Consider the following 18,686-nt stretch of genomic DNA (forward strand, 5'->3'; position numbering starts at 1 on the left):
GTCTTGGAAATCACAAGTGGAGCTTGAGCAAAGTGAGAGAGGGGAGGGGGGAATGTATGGTTAGGCTACTAAGAATCACAGTGTTCTTTTGTAATGTGATGTGAATTCTCCTAGGTCTATGTTTTTTTATGATCTGGCCCATTATGCTTGTGTCGTATGCAATTTCTCCACAATCAGCATGACGGGTTCTGCAATAGGGCTTTATAGAGCTCTAGGCCCTGTATTTTATAGCTAGCAGGTTTTCTTTAATGGAATATCTCATTATGTACAAGAGGCAAATATTGTATGTGACAGGAGGCTAGAGACACATACATCTGAAACTTAAAACGTGTAAACCCTCTCCCATCAGGACATTATGCTATGTTTGGCAAAGCAAAAGTACAATTTCAGGAAATTTATAAGACTTTAGAGAGTTAGTTCCAACTTTTAAATTTCCACTTGGAAGGTATTTGATTAGGATTTGGGTGAATTTATTTGTATGTGGGAAATTAAATATAAATATTTGCTCAACATTACCATTATTTATGTCATGTTCATATTGAACACAAACCAATGTTCCATGTACAAGGACAATAATATCACCTGTGTATCAGTAAAGTATAAAGTGTTCATATAGTAATAGCATCTATGGATTCACATAGACAGGAAGACCATAATGTTGTTCGTTTTCTATAGCTACAGTGGACAAGGTAACAATGGTCACCCTGCTTATTCAACTAATAATATATTTATCTTTTATTTTATTATAGGAACATCTCTTCTATTCCAATATTGCACACTGTGCTTTATGACTGTGAAATAATCCTTTTAACGGAATATGGAGCAGATGGACAGCAAGCCTTACCAACCATTATCAAAAATTAAGCACGAAATGGATCACGCTTACACCAGCTCTTCGGAAGATAGTGAAGACGAACGAAAGCCTAGACAATCGTACAACTCAAGAGAAACTCTGCAAGAATGTACACAAGAAATAAGACTAAATTACAACAGCCATAGCAGCAGGAAAAGGAAAGCAGTTGAAGATCCCAATCAAGGTAGTACAATGTTAATTAATTCAAACACGTAAGATGTTGATTAAATAACGCACTTACATACTTGATTGTAAGTTTTAGAGGCTGATAATTTTTTTGGATCTAGTGCATTTAGTTATATAGTAGCTATTAAATATAACATTGTGGAATTTATTTGTTGACTTGGAATTCTCATGTCCGGGACCCCTGTATTTTTCCCTGTACTCTGATTTACATTATCAGTTGGCCGAGGATGGACATCCTGGTGAACTTTGAAATATTATGCAAGAGCAATGCAAGTATATTGAGATCACTGATAAACTATAACCCATCGAATCAGCATTCCTGATCAACTTGCACTACTATAATTGCATTTTAACTAGTCAATTAACAAAAGAATACTATAAAATCATAATAACAATAGAAAACCAATAAACCAACAATTAATACTTTTTATTGTTACTTCATAAAGTTTCTTTACAAAGAATTTGGTGTAAAACTACAATCCCCGTCTTACTTTTATTAAGTCTGATAATTCTAATACAAATGTTGTCAATTATAATGTCAAGAATAAAAAGTACCAGAAAAGCACATTTGGGATCAACAAAATCCTAGACAGCACCTCTGTAAATCGAAGGTCTAAAGCTGCTCCTGTAGAGATAAAGTCTGTCAACAGCTGTAATAAAATAAAAACAAATACTAGAGTGACAGATCTAAGTAGAGATGGAAACATTTGTCCAGACTCACCCAACATTTGCAAATAATATGCCTCTTGAAAATTTAGGACAAGCAAAGGGCATGCAAGAAATGAGCAAATCTGCAAGAATTAACAAGAATCACATGTCTGTAGACCTATAAAAGGAACTTACAGCCGTCAGACACTCATTCTTTCTGGATTGCTCTATGGGTAAACATTTGAAAATGCTATTATTTGTGATTTTTGTTATATATGTTGTTCTAATGTCCAAGCAAAATATTGCTTGCAATACATTGATATTTTAATGAGACACTACTACTGTGATGTGATAGTCATTCATGAATCTAATTGCCTGTTCAAAGTAGTCAGCTGAGAATGAATATTTTCCACCAAGTGATGAGCCTAAATTAGGCATGTGCAAAAAAGGTGAATATGCTCTTATTGCTAAATCTACTGTGCAAGAAAACAAGCAATACTAGTGGCAATTAAGCCAATAAAAATAATACTCATCATCATCATCATCATTTATTTATATAGCACCACTAATTCCACAGCACTGTACAGAGAACTCCCTCACATCAGTCCCTGCCCCATTGGGGCTTACAGTCTAAATTCCCTAATATAGACACACACAGACAGACAGAGACTAGGGTCAATTTTTGATAGCAGCCAATGAACCTACCAGTATGTTTTATTTGAAGTGTGGGAGGAAACCGGAGCACCTGGAGGAAACCCATGCAAACACAGGGAGAACATACAAACTCCACACAGATAAGGCCATGGTCGGGAATCAAACTCATGACCCCAGTGCTGTGAGGCAGAAGTGCTAACCACTAGGCCACTGTGCTGCCCTGTACTCATGCATCCTTATCCTCGTCCAAGTAATTCAGAATTAGAAATATATAAGGGGTGGCAAACATTTGTCAACTATGCGCAGGCATATACAGGACTCAAGTGAGGGGTGAAGTTTTGCCTGCTAAGGATCTGTCTGTACATGACTTAGACAGAATTTGTGGAGGATGGAAAACACTGATGCAATGGTGACTACTGTATGCACTCATATACATGCTATCACTGATTTGCAATTTATATGTACTCTATTAGAGGTGTCTATAGGTCTCACCAATACCCACCACTAAGCTTAATTGCAAGGGAGACTGGATGGAGGAGACCATAACATAGGTTTTATCTCGCCCCCTTGTTTCCTAGGAAAGCCAGTGACAAGTTGTTTTAAGTTGGCAAGTCATCTATAGAAAGTTATTTGACCAAAGTAGACCTAAAATCTCCTGAGACAGCTAAAAATAGTCAAACACAATATAATTGCTAAGCATAACTCTTTTTACAGCACTAACAATAACAAAATGTCCAAGTCTATGTATCATGGCAAATATGGAGAAAAGTGCCAGGCACTTCCACTCATTCCTTCGAAGTTGCATTCTACCAACAAAAATGTTGCACTGTTTTCATTTTGTGAAAACAAAAATTATATTGAAATCACATTTTTACTAACAAACTTTTAAAACATGGAAGATATCCATCACAGATGTAGAGGGCAATTGTTTCCTAGACACATAGGCTCTCATAGAGATCACCACCCCCATGTGACATAATGTCCATCAGGAACAAGAACATTATTCTGATGATTAAATTAAATTAAGTTTCCGATTCATTTATTAAAGGCCCTCTTTTTAAAGCATGTTTCTCCTAACGCTAAATAGGTTGTACAAGTAATATGTTTGTTCTTAAAGTTATTCTACATGGGCCACTGTCAAAGTGGTCATTAATGATAAGATCTAGACCTTGGCTATTCTCTATAGACAATAACAACTACAGCATGACATTTATGTTGAAGGGAATTAGGGAGATTAAAATTTCACAGAAAACATTTATTGAATATTCCTTGTTCTGGCAAAGTAAATGTATAAAAATATACACTTAAATATTTGAAAATGTTGGTGTTCTTCATACAGAAGTAGCAAAAAATGTTTCTGCTCTTTAATTCTCTCTCTGTTTACTATATCTTCTGTAAAGCATTTTTTTATAAGCTACAACACAATCGGAATAAGCATATAGGTAATTTATTTCTAGAATGTTACAGGTCAGATTAGAAATGCATTGGCTCAACCATATTAAAATAATTTAAAATACATGTTGAGAATTGTCAATTCATTATTAATTGCAGTTTTTTTCCAAGCATGGGTTCAGTGTATTCACACAAATAGGCCCTATGTACTTTTTTTTTATTGCAACTCGTCATAGCACTAGGTAAGAACAATGGAAGAGGCTGCTATGCAGTAGGATTAATATTTGAATGCATTTTTCTTATAGAATTTACACTGATGTTTTTCCAACATTTATGATGCCATTGACTTAAATGCTACAGTGGCAGGCACCCACACGCTCTGTATTTATAGCTGCAGTCCTACTTGTGACATCAGATTACTTCTTGTGTAAGTGAGCACAGTGATCTTTATAATATAACTGACGGTAAACATAAAACATAAAATGCTTACAGTGACTGCAGAAAGTTATGGTGACTTGATCATGTATCGAAAATATCACTGTTTTGCCCATAGAATGCCCATAAATAAAAAATATATTTAATCAACTATGAAATAAAAGCATTAGCTCTGTCTCCTCCTTCAAAATCTAAAATTCAAAAGGAAAATCCCAGTGTCAGTGCATTGAGATCTTGAACAAATTAGTTTTCTTTTTGTGTCCCAGGGGAACTGTGTCTCACAACCTTATCATAATAGGCACAATCAGTTCTGTAACAGTCACACTGGTTTCCCTTTATGTACCTAATCAGAAACACTTCCTGCGCTAAAACCTTTGCGCACATTTGGTGAGTCTCCCCGGATATCCCATTGCAGGAGGTAATTTTGTACTTGACTTTATTTTAGACAAACTCCTAATAGCCCAGTCTCACTCCAACTAACCTTGTGACAAAGATGCACAGGCACTGATGTCTCATCTCAACCTGTATAATCTTTACGTTAATTGGCTTCTAAAACATCCTTCAGCTAATCAGTACACTCACTATTCTTTCCTGCACCTAATGTACTGATATAGACATGACCTTCGTCTCTGCCTATATAGAGAAAAATTAAGAATCTGGCTAAAAATTCGACAAAGACCTTCCCAGGTTATGGACTGGGTGTTCCAAAATTCAAAAAGTACTGTCAATCACCACAACTTGCCCAATGTGTCCAATGAAACACCTCTTTTACAAAAGAGTGGGTCTCTATAGAAGTACAAACGTCCTCCCTTTTATAACAAAACCAGAGAAAAACAAGCCTGTGCTCAGTATATCCCACATTATATATGGCACCAGCTGCTTGTCAATAAGCCCGCGCTCGGTATATCCCATATTGTATGTGGTACTAGCTGCATGGCAATATAAATGCCCATATATGTATACAAAAGAAAAAGACAGTTGTCAGCGCTTATTCTTTTCACTGCATATCTGTGTGTGTCTAGCAAAATGAAAACATGAGGTATTAGTTCATATTTTGATCAAAAAATTTAAGCCGGCATCCCAGCGCCAACCTCATTATATGCAGGTCCTGCAAAGTTCTGGTCTCCATTTTGTACACAAAGTTCTCTTTGCTTGGGCATCCGACAAACTTGCTTGGGAGTCTGATGTTAGATAAAGATGAATGAACTGAAAATTTAGGAACTCGCCCCATCCAGCTCCATGTGTTTAAAGATTAAGTGTACTGACCTATACTAAAAAATTTTTTTACATACTCTGTTGACCAAATTGATGGTGGATTTTAAATCCCAGCCCCCCCCCCCCTCCCCCACTCTACCACATGGAATTCATGACCACTTTTATAAACAACTCAGTAAAATAATTTACCAAGACCTGGGATTCTTTGCCCATCCACAAATCAAAAATAATATTAATTTTCCTCGATTCTTTAATTACCCTCCTCCACTCCCAATATTGCATAATTTTACTGCCCCCCCCCCCACTGGGCTTTACTCACCCCTCCTTATATCTTGTCCTTTTATTATAAAAAGAAAAACCCTGTCTCTTATTGTTCTTCATTCTTCCTCAGACACTTTTGACAATATTTCTGTAGGACATGTTTGTAGTATATTCTCAGCTTTTTGTTTGACATAAATCACCTGTTTGTATTGTATCTTTCTACAACAGTTTCACGTCGAACAAAATAAAGTTTAAAAATAAAATATGAAACAAAAACGATTGAATTAATCATTGAAAAATTACAACCCTTACTTATAATTTTTCTACTGGATAGCTGCAACTAGGTATGGCATGCTAGGGGCATAATATCACTAAACATTGTGGGCATGATTCATGTTCAAATGTACATTTATTTCTGTAGCATTCCACACATGCTCTGCACATGCTTAAATTAGAACATTAAGCCGACGATTGTAATTGCATGCAATTCATGTCGGAACGCAAATGACAAATACTAATGCCTACAACCTGAGAAATGGAACTGGGGAGAAAACGGGTGGACTAACGTAGGAAATGTATAGTAAGGGTGTTCAGGCACAGATTCAAGTCCTCTGTTTCTCGTAAGTATGCTTGGTTTCAGCCGTATCATGTGCACTACAGGGCAGATTTAAATGCGACAGTGATGAAAGAAATGGCATAGCCTGTAATTTAAAAAGTGCACACATGTGTGCCACTAGCTAGCACAGAGCACATGTATGCAAGTAAGATAGACTATAAAAATCCATTGTATGTACAGTGTGCATTGATAGCATCTTTTTTATGTATTCAATTTAAAAAAATGAAAACAGATTTCTATAAATGATTATACTGTTAAGATTTGTTCTTTTATTTTATATTACATTATTTTTTAATGTGTTCTGATGTGACCTTTTACGTACTACGTACAACATGTACTAGAGCGCACTTATATCTAGATAAAAATCGAAACGTATCTTGAGATACGCTTGGATTTGAATATGGTAGAAATTTCACACAAGTTTAATTATATTTTTTAAATTCAACTTGTGTGCAAGTTGTGTTTGGACTTGAATCAAGCTCTATGTATCTTATGTTTCATAAACATAATTTAAATCTGCTATGTTTTATATTCCTCTGCCATATTTTAGCTAGAAGACAGGAACTAAATAATAAATATATGGTATAAGGGAGAACTAGCACTTATAAGTTTGGCTCACTGTACAATTATTTTTGTAACAATGTGAAAATGGCTTTCTCTAGCTGTCTTCCAAACATCTATATTCTTCCATTTTAACTTATTTCCTTTCATTTTTACTTATAATTCTCCCTTGTTATAATATCCCCCTTTTATAATAGTACCAGGTGTATTCTCTGCACAAAGTTACATTAAAATGTATTTATTCCAGTATTAGCGGTTCACTGTTTACTTGTATATCTTTATGCAGCAGGATCATGAGGAATCACAGTATTATACAAATGGACTGGTGATATAGCACAATCTAAAATAAACTTAAACTAATCTGAAATGAACTAATACATATCTAGGATTCATACTACTGTAAAGACTGTCAAATATATATATATGTATATATATATATATGAAATACAAAAAGACAGGGGGCGCCACACATAGTGTATTACAGATGATTAACAATACATAAAACTCTCCACAGATAGGAATTTTCCTTACCAGATATTAATTGGATTAGAGCCAGTAGAATGAACTTCTCTCTAAGAATACTGGAAATTCACGACAAGCCTGGATAACAGAGGATCCTTCCAATAAAGGCAGGAATAGCAAACAGGATACCTGAGGACTCAAATATAGCCACAATAGTGTGATACCATAAAAATGGAGACCATGAGTCTCAAGGCAAATATAAATTTATAAGCAGCATGATAAACACTGCATCTCAGTAAAATCAATGCCCGTACATAAAAACAATTAAAATGAGCTTATCTGTCCTATCGATACAATCGAAGAAGAGGGTTCCAGCCGGTGACACCTCAAACATCTGACAGTGGTCACAGGATACAGGAAATAGCAAACTCTCCAACGTGTTTCGTCTTATCAATAAGACTTTTTCAAGGAGTAATCTTATTGATAAGACGAAACGCGTCGGTGAGTTTGCTATTTCCTGTATCCTGTGACCACTGTCGGATGTTTGAGGTGTCGCCGGCTGAAACCCTCTTCTGCGATTGTGTGATAGGACAGGTAAGCTCATTTTAATTGTTTTTATGTACGGGCATTGATTTTACTGAGATGCAGTGTTTATCATGCTGCTAATAAATTTATATTTGCCTTGAGACTCATGGTCTCCATTTTTATGGTATCACACTATTGTGGCTATATTTGAATCCGCAGGTATCCTATTTTCTATTCTGCTCATATTGGAAGAATCCTCTGTTATCCAGGCTTGTCGTGAAGTTCCAGTATTCTTAGAGAGAAGTTCATTCTACTGGCTCTAATCCAATTACTATCTGGTAAGGAAAATACCTATCTGTGGAGAGTTTTATGTATTGTTAATCATCTGTAATACACTATGTGTGGCGCCCCCTGTCTTTTTGTATTTCATCTACTAGGTCTGACACTTGCAGACAGGTGTTGAATGATCGGGGAACTGCCTATTACATATAAGTATTTTTTCACTACATTTTATTGTACTTTACTAAGCGCTTTGTGCTTAAAGAACATCTGGGTGATATATATATATATATATATATATATATATATATATATATATATATATATATATATACATACACGTATATTTATGTACTCCGATCAGCCACAACCTTAAAACTATCTGCCTAATATTGTGTAGGACCCCTCATGTCGCCAGATCAGCTCTAACCCATAGAGGCGAGGACTAAACAAGACCTCTGAATCTGTCCTGTGGTATCTGCATCAATACTTAGCAGCGGATCTTTTAAGTCCTGTAAGTTGCTAGGTGGAGCCTCCATGACACTGACTTGTGTTTCCAGCACATTCCACTGATGCTCGATTGGACTGAGATCTGGGGAGTTTGAAGTCAGCACCTTTAACTCATGTTCCTCAAACCATTCCTGAACAATTTTTGCTGTTTGGCAGGGTGCATTATCTTGCTGAAAGAGGCCACTGCCATCAGAAGATATAGTTGCCATGAATGGATATAATTGGTCTACAACAATGTTTAGGTAAGTAGTACGCGTCAAAGTAACATCCACATAAATGCCAGCACCCAAACTTTTCCAGCAGAACATAGCTCTCTTCCCCAGTTAAAATGTACATGCACCCGGCTGTCCACAAACTGTAAAAAAAAAACATGATTCATCAGATCAGGCTGCGTTTTTCCATTGCTCCATGGTCCAGTTATGGCGCTCATGTGCACATTGTAGGTGCTTCCTGCGGTGGACAGGAATCAGTATGGGCACTCTAATAAGTCTGCAGCTACTTAGCCCCATGCGAAGCCTAATATATCCTACCCTTTACCAGGAAGTAAGTTGTTTTTGCTTCCACATTTGAGACCTGCAGATATGTAATCAGAAATCAATGAATTAAACATTATATTTGTCATGATTGCTGACATCCATCATTTAGGGCTTATCCAGATGAGAAAATACAACAGCAGGACTTTGCAGAGGTGGGTTTAGTTGTCTCCTCTGTGTATAAGGGTGCAGCATGTTAAACCACCGACTCCCCCAACGTGGGCTTCCCCTCTCTGCCTCAAATCCAGGAGAAGCACTCAGTGCTCTTTTACATTGACTGAAATTTGCTCCTTTTTCTCTCCGATGCTGAACACTAACAGCAGATTTCACAGGGAAAGGACAGTATATATTATCAGCCTGTTCTTTTATTGACTGTTTGCCTTCAAATTGCTGACTGTTGATTACAGGAATTACTACAAAGCGGTTTATTTACTAAAATTGTTTAAATAAACTGTAGCACTCAATCATTCATTAGCTTTTATCTATCCAATTTAATAATGCATTTTTTTTAAACAAATGTTTACAATCAGATATATAGTTTTGACATGCTGCTATAATAATCTATCTATCTATCTATCTATCTATCTATCTATCTAATGATAATTACTCTAGTCTTTTTTTATTGGACAAAATGCTAGCGGTAGCTACTTATAATTGTTTAACTGTCAAAAGTTTGTGTTTCTTAATTCTTTATAAAAAGAAAAATATCCAATGGAGATATGAAGTTTCTACTTGATTACTATAAAGGGTATTATAAAATGTAAACCACACTCATATACATCAGTGTTGAAAGGTCCTAGCTACACACAAACTGGGAATATTTGTCTGTTTAAGGTCACATGATTAAGAGCAAGTGATTAATGACTTATAAATAGGAAAGTGTTATGACTTTGCTTCTGGTTCTTGCATTTGCAGTTAAATATCGCCTCAATACATATGCAGATTTTTGCGCATTTCCTGGTCTGCATAATAGTATCATGAAATATATGTAATGACACATTACATCTTGAATAGAACATTATGTACCGGGCTTTGAATTTTGCATATGGTCAATGCAAATGTACATCTTAGAAATACTGCAGCTGCCTACAATAACAATTTAATAGAAGAATTGGAATTCAGAGTAGGAATGACCGGTATGAATCAGAATAAGCCAATTTTCAAATGTCTTTCAAGCTTTTGTGATTTACTTTAAGTGGCTCTGAATATGATTTATTTCAAGGTTTGTCACTTTGAAGAAATACTTTAAAGAGTAATAAAATAGCTTGCAGATTTTATTCAAAGGAAATTCAATGGCTTTCACTTATTTGCCATTTTTAAGGAAGGGGCTCTGCTATTTTTATATTTTTTCTGGCATTCTGCAGACATGCTACAATTCTAAGGCACAGCAAAAAGCTTAAAAATGAGAACCATTGTTGTCTCTAAATGTATGAGCCCTCATTAACCATCACTTAGGAAAGAAAAGAGTTCTCCTAGATTGAGCTCAATTCTGTTAACTTTGAGAGAGGATGAATTCAATGCCAGCGACAAGTTATAAGATTTTTTTAAACATCTTTTTCTCACCCGTAGAAAAAAGGGTGGTTGATACCTCAAAGCATCTGGATTCAGCTCAACTTACCCGTCCCTTCTCCTTGCCATTAATGATGTCTATAAAAAGCCTCCTAATTGGACTGTGGAATGCAATTTGCAGGCACTATGTATGTCTTGAGAGTAGACTATTAGCTTGATGCTATACCTGAGTGTTTCAGAATGGATAGTGTGTACTTGTTCATGTCTCAAAATGGATATAATGTGTCATGTCACAGAATGGACAGTTTGCACTTTTATGAAATTGTCAACATATGTCTCACTCCTCCTTACAGTGATCACCAAACAGTTGTCATCTAGCATTGACTAGCATACAAAGGGCAGCCCATTTTGAATAATAATATAGAAAGTAGACTTCTAATCTGGTGGCTAGTGGCTAGTATCTAGCAGGACCTCCAGTGTAGTGGATAGTGCATGACAGGATCTCCAGTCTAATGGTCCCTGTTTGGCATTACCTTTTTTTTTGTATCTAATGTTTGGTAAACTTTCTGGTTTGGATCTCTGTTTGGATAGACTGTATGTGACTCAAAATGCACTAGCTACTTAACAGTTATATTATGAAAGCAGTACCCCAAAAGATATGGTTCAAAAACATGTAAGCAAAAAGCATTATTTAAAGACAATACTTAAAAAATTATTGATATAGCAATTATTTCCATTAGTGAGACAAAAAAGCACCCACAGCCCCATCATGTATTATGAGCTTTGATAGGATTTATTTCACTATTGTTCTAACAAAAGTATTTATTTTGTATTCAAATCAATGTATTATCTATAGAGATGGAGCACAATGCATTAAGTTGCACAATGAGATCAAGTACACGTCATGAGGTGCTCTCAAATTGGGAGGCACTAGATCACACCATTACCTAAATATATCATGCTCCGTCTGTATATTCCTATACCTATTTCATTTTGACTGTAACAAGGATAAAAAAAATGTGTGAATTTGGATTGTCACAATTGAACTATTTGCACTTGTGATGACATATGTTATCCATGTGTTGTAAATCCAAGAAATTAACATTTTAAATTTCAATTTAAAAATAACATAATATAAATATATTATATTTGTGATATAAGGGCTGTGCAGATTGGTACACCAGCAAGAGGACTTTATTTTTAAATCATGACATTTCACTCAAATTTGAAATTTTACATGCAAACATACATAAAATATCCATATGAACTGGCCCCTAATTGTAATGTAACATCATATATATTATTAACAAATGCATAAATGTAGAGATACAGCACGATTTCTACTGTATGGTATTTGATTAAAAAGCACCTTGTGTGCATTTTTGCCTGTTTTTACAAGAGTGTACAGGGTTTAGCAAATCAAGACTGTACTGAGAGCAGGGATACTAAATATCAGATTGGAAGAAATTGTTGGATCTAGGGATGCTATTCTGAATGTGACCAAGCTGCAGTCTAGTGTCCCATTCTATTATTTCATTTAGCAAGATGCTGAATTACAATTAATTTCAAGCAATGGAGGCAACACATTTAGGAAGATGTTTTTAGTTTAGTGGGAATCTGAAGGGTTGATAATTGGGTGACAGTCATGTACATTCAAGAGCACAATATGCCATTACTCTCATGAGTTATTTAGGACACAAGTGAGAATCGTAAACACATATACAATAAATGCTTCAATTCCAGAGTAATACCATGAAAAAATAAATGTAGAAATATAGAAATGCCCCCCAAAACTTATTTTTTTCTTAAAAAAAAGGACATTTTTTTTTTTATATAACTGTTTTGGGAGCAAAGTGTTTTGTGTGATTTATTTTTTATTGTCAGGGAATTTTAGGAGATTTTTATACCTTCTCGGGTAATAAATATATTTTTTATCCAAAGTTAACAGCTGTTGCTTTTCTATTGAATTTAACTTTATTTATATCTTCATTTTAATTTTATTTTAATTTTTATTTTTTATTAATGAGGCAAAATGTGTTCACTTTGTTCATCTTTTGGATTCTGATTAATAAGATTTCTATTATTCAAGCCAAAACTGTGTACTGAACCATGTATTCATGAAACCTTTGCGACTTGGAGTATATTGGCAACTTATGTAATTTAGCAACTTATCCATAAATTAATTATGCTATTTATTACAAGACATCCATATATTGGCTTGTAGGCAAATTGTACACAACTTAAATAAATTAAGGTAGACTTATTGCTTAAAGGGAAAAAATGTATGTTCAATGGTGCATTTGTCCCACAAATTTACACGATTGTGATTTTAGGACTACAGCTTTGTGTTTGCCATTTTTTTATTTAGAAATTTGCTTCAGAGGGATGTGAATCAGGTTTGACTGAGTTATATTTTAGAAGAAAAATAGACGGTTGTGATTAATTAAGGGTGTGATCAAAAAGTGATAGTAGACAGGATTTTGAAGTGACGTTTTTACTCTTGCTAACATAGCCTTGATATCATACATCTCAGCTCCACAATTGTTCCACAAGTCTTCAGTACTGTTGCAAGTCATAAGGCTAAATAGGAGCCCAAAAAAGTGTATATGTACATTTGATAAATAGGTAGATATTTCCAGTTCATAATTGACCTCCATGGTCTGCTGGTACCCATTTATCCTCAATGTCACACTATATAATATTAACACTAAATGTAAGATTCTTTATATAAAACTGGTGTTGTGATAATATTATAGCATTTTTTATGCTAGTATAATGGTATTTTGTCATTAACAAAATTGCATTAAATGTATTTGCCTCTAAAAATATGCAATATATAGCATATTGTGGAATTCTGCAAGAAATAAAATAATTACCTTAAAGAATATACATATATTAATAATGTCATAAGATTTTGGTTTATTTAACACACACACCAAGGGAAACATTTAATTCTCAATAAATTCAGCTCCTAAAAGTTCAAATTGAAATAATTATAGTGATCAATCGTTCATTACTACAGCAGTATGTTAATTTTTGATATGAGAATATATCAGTAACATATTTATGGTAATTTTAGAAAGTGGAGATTAATTATCTGTCTAATTAATAGTTGAGAATTAGACTTTTGACGGTTGACTTACAGAACTTGCTATGCTATTATACAAAACTAAAAAAAATATAAATTATAAGTAATGATTGAAAGACCAAGAGGCAAAAAAATAAGCATGATAAAATGTAATTGAAAAACAATGGAATTTAGATAGAAATTATTAGCTGCTTAAATTTTTTGTTGTATTTATTAGCTGCTTAAATTTTTTGTTGTATTTGTTTTCCTGATGAGCAAAATAGATCATGTTGTTAGCTGAAGCAATTGTTTTAGGGGTACTGTGGTGATATTTATAAACTGCAAAATAATTTAGGTGTGTAAAGTGTTTTTATTCTGCCCTACATTGCCAATTTTATGAAGACGGGCACTGTGCAAAGGTCTAGAGTCTTGACAATACATCACCTCCTACCACTAGAACCACCCCTTTCTTTAAGTTACACTTTTTAGCTTTTCTCTTAAAATACTGCTTAGTTCAGCCCTATTTATAGATTAAATGAACCCGAGTAGGAGACATTGAAACTACTCTTATTACATGTTTTGGTTTTATGTTTTTGAAGCTTTCTTTTTAAATTTGGCAAAGTTGCCCTATAAACAAGGGCATGCTGGGCAACAGGATGGCATCTGCCTCCCGGGCCGGTCCCATAGTAAGCTTCTTGGGCTGGGTCACTGGGCCACCTGCATTGTTTTCCCTGCAATATAGGCTGCTGAGTCGAGTCTTGCCCCCCCCGGGCTGATATTTGCCAGCCCTCCCTTGCCTATAAATGTGTTTCTCTGCCAATGTGCTATTGGAAGCTACAAAAAACTTCACATTAAAAGTATAGGCTGAGACCCAACCTTTACTAGCGCAGAGCAAGTATAAAATATTGCTGAGTGAAAATAGCTGTGCATCCTTCCATACAGCAACACTCTTAAAAAATTGTCTCCACCCCTTTATCTCTTTTCATTTTAAAAAAATAAACAAAATGGGCCAAAGCACTCAGGGCTAAATGTGCCATAACCTTTAAACAATCAATCAAATACTAACATGGCACAAATCCACCACACAACAGAAAAAATAGCTGGTGTCTTCCATGCATACTACTTAAAACAATACAATTTCTCCTGTTCCCTAATAGGTAAATTAGTTCAAAGATCAATCTCATATAATGTACTATCTTAGCCAAATTGAATTCCCTAAACTATTGCCAAAGATTGCTCTTAAACTAGACCATCCTTTTACCCTTCAAGAATTAGATTTGGCAATATACTGCACACCAAATGGTAAAAGCCCAGATCCAGAAGGACTCTCCATCACATATTACAAGACACATAAAGATAAACTAGCACTGCTCCTTTTACAGGCCTTTAACAACATATCAGACAATTCCCCTTTTTCTGCCCATCCCTTGTGGCCTACATTACGGTTATACCAAAATAGGGTAAAGACCCTTCCCAGTGCTTCAGTTACCAGATGGTATCTTCCTGCAGAATGTACAGTATATATATAAAGATTTTGCTAAACTGAATGCAAACCTTTTCAAAGATACATTCTCAGTCAACTTTGGCCAATTGGGCTTAACACATCCAAACTTATAGACTTAACACATGATGTAACTATAACAGACACCCCTTGTTAATCTCCAGTGATGCCAAAAAGGCATTTGGCAGGGTGAACTGGCAATGCAGGCATGGGATACTGGAGCACATGGGATTGGGTCCAACCTGCCTCAACAAAATACTAGCCTTGTATATAAACCTCTCAGCAAGAGTAAAAATAAATGGCTCCCTCTTCTGCATCATGAATGTAAATAGATAGGGGTGCCCCCTCTCTCCATTAGTTTTTATTTTATGCATGGGGGTGCTGGCTAGGTCTAAAATGAGGAGCCCCAATGTCAATGGAATACATGTAGAGGGCACAGAGCAAAAATTAGCATTGTTTGCAGATGATCTTTTAGTGTCAGTATCAAACCCAATCGTCCCTCTCTCAAGCCTTTCAATTTTTATGGCATCCATCCCATATTGAATATATTGGGATTACACTTACCAAAAGCATATCAAATTTATATCAATCTAATTTTACCCCCCTGTTTTCCAAGATTAAACTAGTACTTAAAGGCTGATGTTGGTCCTTCCCAACCATTGATTCTCCTGACTGGGAAGGATCAACATCATTAAAATAAATATCCTTCCCAGAGTGCTCTATATACTCCAAACCTTATCCATCCAAATGCAACCAAATATTTTATGCACCATTAGAAAACCATAATGGATTTAGTGTGTGGCGGGAAGAGACCACGTTTCATATATGATCTTTTACACAGACGTAAAACACAAGGAGAGGCCTAACTCTATTGGTTTCTGGCACACTGTTATGCAACTATCATAAATATAGTGGTGGAGAGGACCAGAAACACTAATTCTAAGCAGTGGGTAGTTATAGAAAATTGTTTCGCTAACATTCCACTAAATATTGCCCTCTAGACACAGGATATGTTATACTTAAACCCCACCCGACATTTGATCCAACAATGAAGATATGGAAATAAACTCAGAACATCCACATTAATCTCATCTATTGTTTCTCCACTAACTTCCATAACACATAATATAAAGTTTTTCCCTGGGACACACTTTCAAGCACTTAAAGCCTGGTGCACCAGAGAAACTCTGAGGGTTTGTCAGCTGATAGATTCAAGTGTGGTGCACCAATTCCCCACTCTGCAAGAATTTCTTTAACTTCCTGCAAGAGAACAATGGATGTATTTACAAATTAAGTGTTTTCTATAAAAGCAGGGCCTGGAACATGTCCTTCAAAGGAAATAACCCTCTTTGAAAAACTTTGCTCAAGTTAAACTAGAAAACACATATCCATCACTACCCAAATACACTCAAGCTTAGCGAAGAGATCTAAAGTTTACTCTGGAGGAAGGTCATTGTTTATACATACTCCTCTAGTCTCACAGTTATAGAAACACAATTCAAGATTATGTCATCAGGTATAGATGCCCTAGCCTCCTCAACAAAATGTACCCTAATTTCCCACCCTGGAGATGCCACTCTACAGTTGGTACCCTGCTTCACATTTAGTTCGGAATTTACTTCCTTTTGGCTAAAAGTCTTTAGAGCATCTGCACCAATACTCAGAATTGAAGTTCCCACAGACCTGTGAAAATCATATTAACTTTGGGACAGATAGTGAAAGGGATGGTAGAAATCAGCGAGAAGAAGGCCAAAGCTTAAGAAAACAGGGAAAACAGGGCTAGCGAAGCAGGCCAAGAAGTACAGAGGGTGAAGGAACAGTAGAAGGAGCACATAAGGAAAGAGGGCCCTGCTCATGAGAGCTTACATCCTAAAGGGAAGGGGGAGACACAAAAAGGTTGGTACTAATAGGGAGAGAGCCAGGACAAGGAAGTTAGGAGGAGGACTGATAGACTTGAATAAAGAAATGAGTCTTAAGGGCACGCTTGAAGCCTTTGAGAGTAGATGCTAACCTGATGGAACGTGGAAGATCGTTCCACAGCAGGGGAGGAGCCCGGGCAAAGTCCTGAAGATGAGAGTGAGAGAAGGTGATCAGTGAAGTAGTGAGGCAGCGGTCACAGGCAGAGCGGAGGGGGCGGTTAGGAGTGTAGGTAGAGATGAGATTGGAGATGTAGGGAGGGGAAGATTGACTAAGAGCTTTAAAGGTGAGGGTGAGGAGTTTAAATTTAATTCTGTAGGGTATGGGGAGCCAATGTAGTGACTGTTGGAGGGAGACTCAAGATACAGAACGGCGGGAGAGAAAAATGAGGCGGGCAGCAGCATTGAGGATAGACTTAAGAGGGTCAAGGCGAGAATCAGGTAGGCCAGAGAGAAGGAGGTTACAGTAGTCAAGGCGAGAGATATCAAGCGAGTGAACAGGGATTTTCGTGGCTTCCATGGTGAGAAAGGGACGTATCTTAGATATATAAGAAATCGCTGCTGAAACACTTAAATAATGCTGCAAAAGCCGTAATACTGGTGCTTTGGAAATCTGACAAGACACTGTCCATATCTGAATGCTTCAACAGAATAGATATCTAGATGTACAGGGAGATCCTGATCTTCTCAGCCCAGGATAAATTTACTGAATTCACAGTCACATGGCTAGGATGGCTAGGATGGCTATGATGGCTAATGTTTAAAGAAACTGACACTTATTGCTCTCAATTCACACTCCCTCCCACCAAAACTATAATTTGTCACCACAATAAATTAAACTAACTTTCAATTGCATAGCTTCCTGTCTCCAATATGTCTCTATCCCAGTTATTAACTACCCTTCCTGCCCATATAACCTTGTTATCCTTCCCTGTTTCTATAAGAAAATATTACTTCATATATTGCTGTTACAACTTTAACTCAGTTGTCAAACCAAAGTTAAGTATATACAAGATTGTACAAAAGTGTATTTGTTTTGTAATAAATTAAGAATGCATAAACAAATAAACAAATTTAAATGTTGGTTATTTACTAGGCAAGAACATGCTTTCAAACTACCCTTCTCCTGCCATCCATGATACAAACATTTGCTTCTCAGCAAACACAGCTTTTATGCTCAGCAAGCACATGCACTTTGGCTGAATTCTAATCAAACCTGTACAAATTAAGGTGCACAGAACCACCAAAGAGGATTTTGTACTGTGCCTTGGTCATTTTGCATATCGCAAATTACCACCTGTGAACATAAAGTTGCATATCCTCAATTGACATTTTACAGTCAAATTGAGCAGATGCTTGCACAATATTTTTGCAGGTTTGACTTAAAGGTGTATAACTGCAAACGTTAAAACTCATCTGAAAGAACTGTCTACTTTTCTACATTTTCTACAGTCACCACCTGATTTAAATGTTTTCTTCTTTTTCTCCTAAAATAGCATTAGCATCACCCTCATTTTTTCATGTTTTATAACTCATAACAAGATAGTTTAACAATCTGTCAAT

General features: G+C 35.9%; 1 protein-coding gene across 2 annotated transcripts in view; it reads left to right on the top strand.

Annotated features, from left to right (window-relative positions):
* The window catches only part of TENM1 (teneurin transmembrane protein 1), a 476,767-nt gene that overhangs the window by 96,863 nt on the left and 361,218 nt on the right, over positions 1–18,686 (top strand). For both annotated transcript variants that reach the window (XM_075184364.1, XM_075184365.1), the window contains exon 2: positions 750–1,037. In XM_075184364.1, coding sequence (XP_075040465.1) covers positions 818–1,037 — 220 coding nt within the window. In that variant the 5' untranslated portion in view covers positions 750–817. The remainder of the gene's footprint in view (positions 1–749; positions 1,038–18,686) is intronic.

Source organism: Mixophyes fleayi, chromosome 9, assembly GCF_038048845.1.
Source record: "Mixophyes fleayi isolate aMixFle1 chromosome 9, aMixFle1.hap1, whole genome shotgun sequence".
NCBI classification, from domain to species: domain Eukaryota; kingdom Metazoa; phylum Chordata; class Amphibia; order Anura; family Limnodynastidae; genus Mixophyes; species Mixophyes fleayi.